The sequence below is a fragment of the Salminus brasiliensis genome, chromosome 1 (genome assembly GCF_030463535.1).
Source record: "Salminus brasiliensis chromosome 1, fSalBra1.hap2, whole genome shotgun sequence".
NCBI classification, from domain to species: domain Eukaryota; kingdom Metazoa; phylum Chordata; class Actinopteri; order Characiformes; family Bryconidae; genus Salminus; species Salminus brasiliensis.
Genome location: NC_132878.1, coordinates 31,069,197 through 31,081,336, shown reverse-complemented (window position 1 = coordinate 31,081,336; position 12,140 = coordinate 31,069,197). Strand labels below are relative to the sequence as shown.

Genomic DNA, 12,140 nt, shown 5'->3' with positions numbered 1-12,140 from the left:
CAGTTACCGTTAAAGGGGAGGTCCCAGAACAAGGCTATAATTAGGATCAGTCATTGGGTGGTTTTGAAACACGCTAACTGGAACTTGGGACCAATCACAGTCAGGGGGAGATCTCAGAACAAATTGAAGATTAGGACCAATCACAGTCAGTGGGAGTTTTCAGAACAAGTAAGCTAAGAACAAACAAGACAATGATTAGGACCAATCAGAGTCAGGGGGAGTTCTCGGAATAAACGAGGAGATGATTAGGACCAGTTACAGTTAAGAGGAGGTCCCAGAACAAGTAAGTCTATAACTGGGACCAATCGCAGTCATTGGGTGGTTTTAAAACAAACTAACTGGCAATTGGGACCAATCACAGTCAGGTGGTGATTAGGATCAGTTGCAATCATTGGGAGGTCTCGGATCAAATGAGTTGGGGATTAGGACCAGTGACAGTTGGTAGGAGATCTCAAAATGAGGATTTGGACCAATCACAGTCAACGGGAGGTCTCCGAACAAGCAAGCTGAGAACAAACAACACAACAATTAGGACCAATCATAGACAGAGGGTGGTTTTAGAACTAATGAGGTGGTGATTAGGACCACTGTCAGGGCAAGTCTCACAACAAACAAGGTGATTATTAGAACCAGTCCCACATTGGTTGCCTTACAAACTCAAATCACTGCGGCGCGTTGGCCATCAGGCACGTCCTCTACTTACTCACGCTGATGTAGGATACGCTCACGCTGATGTAGCTTACACTTTCTCTATGTCAAACTACCAGAAATCATTAAGATACTACTGCCTGACTTTGCGGTCACTGGCGACATCTGAACATCTGAAAGACTTCTAAGGGTTAACCCAGACTGTAGTGGGACGCTGTTTGGTAAAGAGAGGAATGGAAACCGGCCTGTGCTGAACTCCTGAGCACTGGTTAGGCGCTCTTTAAGGAAAAAAATAGCTAGCCTGCTCTGTCTGCTAGACACCGTCCTGCTGTTCTTATACCCTGGGCCTCTCAGGCCTTGCCAATAGAATTTTTATGATAGTTCTTTTTTTTTTTTTTTTTTTTTTACATTTGCGTTTACATTTTTTGATGTCAGTGTTTACACACACGCGAACCCAAACCCTCACTCTTCCCTTAATGTTCCTTTCCTACCCTGATCTGACCACTCCCCTCCACAAACCTCTGCTGCCCTGCAACCTTTTGACCTTACACTGTCTCACTTGACTAATGTTGTGTTTCTCTCTCCTTTTCTCTTTTTCCTGAACACTTCTTTTGTTTTTTCCTGTGCTGTTAATTTTTCTTTGTCATGCACATGTTTTTTTTTTACTCCCTACCTCCTTTCGTTTTTCTCTTCCTTGCTTCCGTCCGCTCACCCCTTGCATGGCCTTATATGGGTTTTCATGGCAACCACCTCTCGCACACATGCAGTCTCTCTTCATGTTCCCGTTTTCCCCTTCGTCGTCTTCCCTCTCCTCGCTTCCCCCGACCTTGGACACCATCTCCGAACTGGACGTCCTGTCCGACATCTCAGAGGACGACCCCGATGTTACGTTTGACCCCTCTGACCCCTCTGCCTGGGTGGCTGGTGACCACGACAACGCTGGGAACCCCCGAAACCCTGAGAATCCTGGAGTCCCTGCGGACTACGCCACTTTACCCGTCGACAGCATGCTGTCCATGCCATCCTCCACTCCAGCAGGGGGCACTGACTTTTCTGACCCAACTGAGCTTCACCCCACCCCAGGCTCCTCCAGAGCCTTCCCCAGGGTAGGCTCCACCCTCCTGGCCTTGCTTAAAGGTCTGCGACTGCCCACTCTGCTGGACGAAGACGGCTACATCAGCCTGCCGTGCCTGCCGGAGGAGTGCGCCGCCCTGCTGCCTGAGCGAGTGCAGCGCTACCTGCCTCTGTCCTCGCCCTCCCTGCTGCCCTCCTTCCTTCTCATCTTTGCTGTTTTCCTCTCTGCCTTCCACTCGGTGGTGCTCTCACTGGCCTTGGCGCTGCCGCTGGCCGTGTCACTGTGTTATCTAGAGCCCAAAACCCACACGCGCTTTTGCCCTGGTGAGGTTAAGGCGGAAGTCACCTCTCCGGAGGAGACGTGTGACCCTGCTGCTTAAAACTGACGCAGATGTTTACCCCCACCCGCCTTGCCTGTGTGTTGCGCTTAATTTGTGCCGGAGCTCCTTGCATTATGAGCCAGATGTCTGTAGTCCAGCTTCAGATATTAAAAATTTATTCTCAAATAAAATAAAAATGACTTGAGCAGTACCTCGTCCTGCTGCGTATACTAAGCATCGTTTAGTAGCCTCTGACTTAATTTTTCAGTTGGCTGCTGAGTGAAACACTTGAAAAAAAGAAAAAAAAACGCTACATATCAGACACCTCTATAGTCAGTCTCTATAGTCAATCTGTCAATCATGGTGACTCCTCCAGGCAGCCCCCCCACCCCAGCGAAGAACAACCAGTAAGCCAACGGAAAGTGTGTGTGTAGACTGAGCTTTCGTAATACTGCCAATGTATTGAGCATCACAAGCTCTTCTGTTCGTATTTCCGTCTGCTCCTTCTTTAGAATGGGACTGACTGCAGTTAGCAGCTAACTAGGAAATTAGTTGCCTAAATATTCACCAGATGGGCCAATATTGACAGTAATGGGGTAGTATTTCTGTAAAACCCTCATCAACACCACATGTAGAGCATAACATGAACTTAAATCCTGTTACCCTGTTCTAAGCTGAAGGTTGTAGTAATGCTCATAGTGCTGGTGTTGCGCTTGTGGATGCCAACAGGGAGGGGTTTTTGCCCCTATCCATACCCAATACCAGGCCCAATCCCATATTTGAAATTTCATACAACCAGATTTTGCTATGTTGCTTGCCTGACAAATCACTGTCACATTTCCAGTTGCTTTAAATAAAGGGATTGGGGCTAATAAAGCCAGCGCTGATCCTGGCCTGAATCTGACTCTTTCTCGTAGATCACACTAGGCACCCTCAATAAGAATCACTCGTAGCCCGCTGAGGATTCAAGCAAAGGCTAAATTTAGCACAGGGCTGTGACGTTAAAAGCACGCTGTGCTCTAGTCTCGGGCACCTGCTGGCCTTTTTCTGTGAGCTCTGGCAAATTGATTTACAAATTAAGCACTGCACACGTGTGTGACTATACCCATGCACTCTCCTCCCTCACTGCTAACCCTGCTATGCACACTGTACCGCTCTTATTTTAATACCCTCTCTCCCACTACCTTTATCCTCTCTCCACCAGATATTCTGTGCTCGCTCGCTCTCTCGCTCTCTGCCTCAGCCTGGGGTCAGCTTCCTTTTTTAACATCAATTTTCTCAGCATTCCTTAGGGAGTCTATTTATAGCCCATTCCCTTCTAGTCTCATTCACGCTGTTAGCGAGCATAGAAACCAGAGCGCTTTCACAATTGTGGACATGTACACTAAGTTTATTATTTTACTAAAAATAAATCATAATAAATGACCCCTTTAATGGCTTTTTTTTAATAGTTTTATTTGACCTACAATCTTCAGCCAGTGCCATGACCGTATATATAAATCTTTATTGAGTAAACACCATAGCCAGTACTCAACAGTGACCTATATTCAGGTGGACCAGTCTATAGCACACTCTCCTCCAGGTACTTAATAATTTTTTTCCCTTGGCAGATCAGGTCAGATCAGGTCTATATCCTTTTGGAGGGTACAACTATGGACACGCACAGAAATACGTGCTTCAACCAACCAGCATGCACTTGACCTTGCCCCGTCTCCTTCACAATCTGATTAGCCAATCCCTGAGCTCAGGGCATCTCGTGCGTGTTCTTATTGGACAATCAGGCCTTCCCATCATCCATTTCATCCTATTTTTTATTTTTCCTCCCAATAATTCGTCCACCATTCCACCAATCAAGAGTCCACAGGTGGAGGAAGAGGCGGAGCCTGGCGAGGGCGCAGCAGCCGCCGCAGTCACAGCAGAGCTGCCGTTTGAGGTCTGCAAACCTTGCCAGCATGCTCCTCTCTAGCTTTACAAATACGAAAGAAAAGAAAAACCAGTATCCGAATGAGTGGCAGGCTGTGTTTCCAACTAACTGTTGCCTTTTTCCTCCAATCGTGCTAACAGACCGGAAAAGACGGAGCCGATTCCTCTGAAACCAAGGTTAATTGACCTGCTAATTGTCGGATGGTTTAATGAATCGTTTGATTTGATTTACCTGTTGTGTGGGTTGGAAATCAGTGAGGCTCATTTTTGATCATTTCAGTCTTTTGTGTTGATTTGGGTGCTGTGCTCTTGGTTTCTTGGCTATTTCTTTTATACTTTGCTTATTTGTTGAGAACTGTTGTTTTTTGTGCTGTGAGGAAGGACCTGTCCAAACCTCCACTAACTCTGGTTTGCTCATTGTTATTGTAATCAGCACTGCCTTCCATACACCAGAACTGAGTTTGTAGATCGTCAACTTAAAAGTCTGTATAAAAAAAAATAATAATAATAATGAAAAAAATGACTATTTACTCACCTCTTCCCTGTGTTCCCTTACCCCAACTAACATGTTTCAGTTTTTCTGCCTAATTTAAAGGTTAATATGCAAGCACAGTCGTTCAGGGTGGGTTTGGGGTGAAACGCTCCGTTCTAGAGAAACTTACCCAGTCAGAATTGTTCACAGTGGTGGTGAATAGAACCAAACGTATGAAGAGTGCAATGCCTCTAGAACGGGAGTGTCCAGCCTTATCCGCTAAGGGCCAGTGTGGCAGCATTTTTCATTCATAACAACCAGCCACACGCCTGATTCCAATTGTTTAATCAGTTAGCAGCTCTTCAACAACTGATCACATGTGCTTTGGCTTGGCTGGGATGAAAACCTTTGCGGGTAAGATCGGACACCCCTGCTCTATAAACTCCCTCACAAAGTTATTAAACCAAATGTGTTATGAATATGCTGTCTAAGACACTGTGTATCATACTTCTGATAAGATTCTATGGTCCATTTTTGGCAGAGAAAACTAATTTTTACCTCCTGCAGCAGTCCATATAAAACTCATTTGACGTTTAAGGAGATTGACGTCTACATTTGTGTTGTCATGTACACTCCGTCTATCCTGCTTCACATCATCACCACTGTAAAGAACCAGTAACTGCCTCTACAATGAACTGTTTCCCACCAAACCCCACTCTGTGTTCATCTCATCCCCAACTATGTAGAGATATTTGGGGGAAAAAAAGGAAAACTATTAGCTTTTGGGTCAGTACGAACAAGTCAAGTGCTGTGTGGTTATCTTTATATCAGGAGCAATACAGTTATGTATCTGTTATTTCTGTAATTGGAGGTTTGAACAGGTGCCCAGTTGCATTTGGGTTTGATTGTGTTCACTCCTGGTTTGGATTTGGCTGTTTTTCTTTATTTTTCATTGCCAACTTTTTTTCTTTTTTTGTTCTTTTTTTTGTGTCTGGTTTTTGTTTTTGACTCTGCAGAGCAAGCTGAGAGTGCAGGGAGAGAATATATATGTGAGACATAGCAATCTAATGCTGGAGGTTCGTATCATCCCCATCCATCGGGGGCTTTTCAACAGAACCGAAAACAACAAATGAACACTATAGATAATCAGAATGAATTTCGGACCTGTGTTCTGGCTCTCTCTGGCTGCCCTTCACTCTCATTCTCTTTAGGCTGTGTGTTCTGCATGCTGCAGTGGGTGCATGCTTGTGGGTGGAAACACAATGACTTGGAATGTGATTGGTCTTTTTATATATTTTTATTTTTTATCAAAAATTATATCCTTTATTATTTTCCAACTAATATTGTTTCCCTAACCAAACAGGTTTGTTTTCCTGCTTCAGTTGCTGTGGGCGTTTTTTAAAAAATTTTTTATTGTGATCACGTGTGTTTGGTTTGGGAACTTAACATTACTGACCTAGAGTTAATTACACACATGCTGAAGCTAGAGAGCTGTCAACTACAGGCACAGTCCTTACAAACAGAAGCATGTTGTCCTGTAAAACGCTCTAAAGACCTTCACACACCGACTTGACTTTGGAGTGCTAGCAACAGAATACACCTACTTAAGAGAACTGACATAAGCATCAACGAGCATCAGTTAGACTTATCTTAGTCCGTGCTGATGTAATTTCACCTCCACAAGTGGTGGGTGTGGTCATAAGCCTTTAGAAATGCTTCTCTAGATTTGTCTGTTGTCATGAAAGGCTCATTAGCATATGTGTAGAATGCTTCCACTTCAGTATTAGTGCTGTCATGTTGTACACACTGTCTTGTGTACATTCATGACATCAGTGAAGGATTAGCTAACTAGCAACTCAGCCCTCCGGTAGCAGGAATGCTGGCCATTCAGCACTGTGAATGAGGGGTTGTTATAGTATAATGTTATTCCTGCACTAATTGGCTTGAGCTCTGATGTATTAAATGAGCTCTGCTGTAGCAATGCGGGACACACTACGATAACGGATGGCAGTCAGCTTGGTGTGTGAAGGCCCTATAACCGTTTCAAGGCTGATTTTGTAGTGTTATTTGAACTGATTTAGAGTCCAGTGTTGTGGCTCAAAATGAATTGTCCAGCCCCTGTAGCTGCTCTCTAGCTGGATTGTGTGTGTCTGTGTGTGTTACATGCTCAGGAGTGCTGCGGCACTGCACTGGGAATCAACAAAGCCTGTACGCCTCGTCTCACTGCTGTTTAATTGGCTGTGCTCTCCTGAACGACTGAAGTAGAATAATTGGATTTTGAGTCTGTTCGGCAGGAGACATTTTCCTCCAGGTTGGCCGGAGGGCACGATTTAATGCTTTTAATTGGAGGCTGGATGTTACTGAACTACCTGTTGCCATGGCGCCTATCCAACCGCTTTCTCTGACTTCTATTTATAGCCCTTCAAATTTCCGGAAAACCCCTGGCGTTCAATTCTGCAGCTCTAAAATGTCCTGAACACAGTTCAGGCTCTGTCTCCTCTTGGACTCCAAGCACTGACATACTGACGACAACTACAGCGGCCTAAATTAATCATTTTTAAAGGAAAATGTAAAAAAAAAAAGAGATTTCTTGAGCTATTTGATGCATTAAAGCGTAAATTGCTGTATGCTAGCGTTTCATCTTCCGTGTTAAGAACAGACAATTAAAAAAAAATAATAATAATAAAAAGTACAACTCTTGATGCTTGTCAACCATCACTAGACCAGCATAAACTATTTATTTCGGGTAGTATTTAAGGTAGTGATGTTACAAGAGGATGTTTTGTTGGCTACAGTTATGTGAATAAAAGTAAGTACTTGATTAAATTCAATGACCCCCCCCCCCGCCGCCCAAAAAAAAAAAAAAAAACACAACTAGCAGGCTGTGTTAGCTTAAGACTTTCATAGCAAACTAATTAGCAACTTCTAGCTATTAGGTAGTTGAAATTATTTAGATGTTTCAAACCTTCTTAACTTCTTTCCTTTGCATTTATGGAGAGGAAGTGCACTACATGGCTGAAAAAATTGGGACACCTGCTCATTACTGTCTCTACCCTCAAGGGAAGACTTTTCACTTTTGGAGCATTGCCATGAGTGTTTCATTGCATTTAGTGACATGAGTGTTAGTGAGGTCAGGATGTTGGATGATCACCACACCACCTCATCCCCAACTCCCCAAATCATTCCAAAGGTTTTGGATGGAGCTCCATCGTTCTAGAAAGCCTTGTTTCACTGCTTCGTGTTACTATTACTGTTCTAGTGGCAAAGAAAATGGCAATAGGTGCAACTTAAAAGTAGCTGAACGCATTCATTAGAAGTGTTGTTGACAAACATTTGGATATATAGTGAATTTAAATTTAATTTTCAAGCCAAGTCTAAAACTGCTAATAAATAAGTAAACCGCCTTGACATTGCTAACTAGTTCCTTTAAATGGGAAGCAGAATATTCAACCCATGTGCTAAAATGTCAGCTAGGGCACGAAGCAAAACTCAAAACCACCTCCCTCGAAACTGCCAGGGTAACTTTTCAGTTAGGACTACACAAGACCAAGGTTCTTTTTCCTTTTTTGGTTTGTGTTATATTCTTGGTCCCTGTAGCTGGCCATGAAGATGTCAGTGCTTCCAGGCGTTCCAGTTTATTTTACATTTACCAGTTTACATTTACATATTTTAGTAGATTAGCTGCTCTTTATCCAGGCCAACTTAAAGAATAGTTCATTTTTGGCTTTGCCAACTTTAATACTAAATAATTAAGAAATCTGTGAATTGAAAATAAAGATGAGAGCCCAGTGAACTTCAGCAGTTCTGGTCGTCTGCATCAGGCTTCATCACTATTTGTTTGTTGGTCCAGCAGTGAGGCTTGGCACACAATCTGCTCTTCAAATCCAGACATTTAGGGTTTCTTGGTTATTTATTTATTTATTGTTAAGTTTGCTGTAACACTTTTTCCAGTGTGCACTTAACACTTACGTGTTTTACTACCCACCTAAACACACCTCTTTGGTCCTTCACTTTTTTAATAGAAGTTTGTAGTATATAAACATGGGTAAGGTTTTTAAATGTCCATCACCAGTACATACAGTTCACATAAAGGGATGGGGGCCCTTTAATACCGTTACTAATGTGATGTTACAGTCAAGTAAAAAGTGTTACAGGAGTGTTTAAAACCTAGACGTTTGGATTTGCAGTGCACTCTGACTGTGTATTTTCATACTAATGTCCTGGATCTTGGTCCCCCTTCCCCACCTCTCCTGTCCACCCTCCTTTCCCCCTACCTGTCCCCTGCCGCTGGGTGCTGTGGGCGCTTTAGGATCTGGATAAGACTCAGGAGGATGTTTTGAAGCATCAGGCTAGCATTAGCGAGCTAAAGCGCAGTTTTATGGAGGCGGCTCCAGAGCCCCGGCCCAGTCAGTGGGAAAAGCGTCTGACTGGCAGTCCCGCTACCGGCCTGCGGCTGCAGGCGCAAGGGGTACGTGTGTGTGTGCGTGTGTGCGTGTGTGTGTGTGAGCTTCTGCGCTGGGATACGCGGTGCAGGCTCCGTCGGCTGCTCAACCTGCATGCTCAGCTCCTCCTTTTCCTTTATTCCTGGTTTCTGAGTCTGTCTCTTTCTTGTTTTTCTGTGGGAGGAGATGGGCTTTCCTCCTCTCTCTGATTGGGTGTTATATTGCAGTCACTGTCAGATGACACAGCTAGCCATCAAATCAAATCAAGCAGACAGATTGAGCCATGAGGCTTGGTTTCTTATCATTTATAGAAATTAAAATGTGCATGATGCAGATTGGCATCCAGTCTTTACACGTTTGTATAGAAGGTGATCACGGACAGCACTGTTCTAACTTGACTGACGTTAACCCTTTAAGGAAAGGGTTTGCTGAAATATCATGCATCATGATTGATCACTGACCCCAGATGCAGTCGATCAGCCAAGACTTGTTTGATATCTGATGTCTGCTGCTTTAGTTTACAACAGGAGATGCTATGCTAACATTGCAGTGAACAACTCCACAGAGCTGAATGGTGGAGTAACCAGAACCTCTTTCACCTCAGCACGGTATGCGGTATCCCTCAGTGCTCTGTGGTTCAGTTTGAAAGCCAAATAGTACTTATTAAGTGGGGTCTTAAGTGGGGTACTTAAAGTGGGGTTGATAATGTAGATCCAGTTTTAGCAGACATTTTAATAACAATAGCATAGACACCTTATCCTAATAATCTAATCACTGTTTTTAAATTAGTTTATGTAACTTTTTGATAGATTTGAAATATATACATGGAGAATATTTACAAAGGTATTATTTGTGACAGTCCAAGAGCTGTGTTTGTTAGCAACATTAGCCTAGCATCTCCTGTTGTAAACTAAAGAAACACACGTCAGATATCAAACATGTCTTGGCTGATAGACTCCATAACTATGTTTTTTGTTTGTTTGTTTTAAAACAAACAAACAAACTATTCCTTTAATCTGCAGGACTGAGTCAGTTATTAACATTAAACCTTAAAGACTTGAGCCAAGAGTAATTGTGAAATTCCTTCAAAGTTACCTTTTTAAGCGAAGCTAGGAAATATAGATAATGAAAGACAATTATAGCTTAATGAGAAATCCTTCTTAATAGTAATTCTGTTTTATAAACACGCCACCTGATCATTACAGCGGTCAGATTTGAAAACACTACCCATAATCCCCACTTTCACATGACCACATTCTATGTTTCAAAGCTGTTCAACTTCTGGGCAGCTTTGCGGCACTTTCATTTAACTTAAGCTAGGGGGTGCTGTCACGCTCCTGTTGACCAGCGGTTTTATTCTTTTTTCAGTTATATTGTTTAAATGTTAAAGAAAGACTTTCAGCTCACTCCTGATTCTGTCTCGTTCTCTCCGCTCTGATTGGTTCCTGAGAGCTTTGCTGAATCTTCTGTTCTGTTTTCCTGCACAGTTTCATTGTGGACCGTGTTTCTTTTCTTGCTTTATTCTCTTTTATTTTGCTGTGTTCCTTCTCCAATGAATGTTGTTTGATCATTATGTCCTTTTCTGTATGTAATTGTTTATTTCGGTTTTGTGCTCGTCTGCGCAGTATTTATTATTATTATTATTATTATTTTTTTTTTTAATTGCTTAAAGGACATTTTTCAACCTCATCTGCGTCTATGGCGTACAGTGGATTAGCACAGATAATGATTTCCATTTCCCTGGGCTTAGAAAAGCTGCTGATTGGTAACTCACTTCAGCCGCGGCCCGTTGACATCTTTTCTAGGTTCACAGTGTAGGGTTGCTGCACTGCTCGGGCTGCTGAAGCATCTGCTCATTGACGTCTGTTGTAAGTGAGGTCGGAGTCTGCAGGTTTTCTGTTCTTTTGTAAGTTCAGGTCGATGCGACATTCTGTGGTAATTGGCTCTGTGCTATAGACGGAGGTGAGGCTGAAACCTGTTGATGTATTCCTTTAAAAGTGATTTATTGTGCTTGTGTTTATAATGTGTGTGTGTGTGTGTGTGTGTGTGTCTGTGTGTGTGAGAGAGAGAGAGGCTTTTTTCCTCACTTTGGGCTGGAAGGAGCTGCAGTTGTCTGCCGTGTTTACTTTTGCTCACTTTCTCACCCTCTACTTTTCATTTTAGTCCCCTCTGAGGGTTGTTAACCCACAGTGATGCTTAGTTTATTTAATCTGCTTTCTTTGCAGTATTCAAGCTCCAGTTTCCAGTCAAATGCTGATTGGCTGCCCGCCATATGGATGTGTGTGTGTGCGTGCACGAAAGAGAGATAGAGCACGAATGTTTTTCAATTTGCTGACAAGTTTACACTCCACCTTTTCACTCTGCTGCACCTCTTCACCTAGTTTCTGCTGCTTCACATGGTTTTATAGGCTGCTGCATATTTGTGTGATTCTCTCTCTCTCTCTCTCTCTCTCTCTCTCATTCTGTCCTTCCCTCTCACACACTTTCTCCATTTTTCCCCTTTTCACGTTTTCTTATTCTTTCACTCTCTTTCACTCTCACACTATCTTTCTCCCTCTTTCACTCAATTGCGCTTTCTCTGTTATTCTCTTCCTCTGTCGCCCTCTCTCCCTCTTTCTTTATTATCTTTTCTGTCTTTCTGTTCTTTTTTCTTGTTTCCTATTTTCCTTTCTCTTGGTTTCTCTCATTCAGTTGCTCTCTTTCTTTCCTTCTCTTATATTCAATTCTCTTCCCCCTTTTTCTTTACCTTTTCTTTTCCTTTCATACTCTAGTTCAGTGTATTGTTTTAGTAGTGATGTAGTGTTTGGTGTTTAACCCTTAGAAGTACAGTAATTACAGTCATTGTGCTAGTGTTAAAATGTTATTACATATTAATTACAATGCTGACATTTAGTTTACATTCTGCATAGACAGGTGCACTAGAGTCTTGCACGTTTTTTTCTGTTTTGACAGGCTGCAAAGGAAGGTTCTACTGATTCCTGATAAACAAGATATAAGTAGACACCATAATAATGATAAAAATCATCAGATCGTAATACATAATAGACTCCAGCATGACTGTACTGCTGAATTCTGAGGGTTAAGGGTTACAGCTGCTGTCTCTTTGTATGTGTATTAAATGCTGGTAGATGAGCTGTGTTTACTCTCTCTGATGGAAGCACTTCTCCTCTGTCTCTTTTTCTCTTTCTTTTTGTGGGTTCGTCTCCCTCTCTTCCCTCTTTTCTCTCCTCCTCCTCCTTCTTCTCCTTCTCTCCACCCCGC

The 12,140-nt window shown here is 42.8% G+C and overlaps 1 protein-coding gene across 25 annotated transcripts in view; it reads left to right on the top strand.

Annotated features, from left to right (window-relative positions):
* epb41l2 (erythrocyte membrane protein band 4.1 like 2) overlaps window positions 1–12,140 on the top strand; it is an 88,948-nt gene that overhangs the window by 64,291 nt on the left and 12,517 nt on the right. For 14 of the 25 annotated variants that reach the window (XM_072677212.1, XM_072677218.1, XM_072677311.1 and 11 more), the window contains 4 exons: window positions 3,898–3,975; window positions 4,107–4,142; window positions 5,454–5,513; window positions 8,747–8,905. The exons of 3 other annotated variants lie outside the window; for them this stretch is intronic. In XM_072677212.1, the coding sequence (XP_072533313.1) occupies window positions 3,898–3,975; window positions 4,107–4,142; window positions 5,454–5,513; window positions 8,747–8,905 (333 nt within the window). The remainder of the gene's footprint in view (window positions 1–3,897; window positions 3,976–4,106; window positions 4,143–5,453; window positions 5,514–8,746; window positions 8,906–12,140) is intronic. 8 more of the 25 variants (XM_072677327.1, XM_072677292.1, XM_072677359.1 and 5 more) reach the window with 6 other exon arrangements.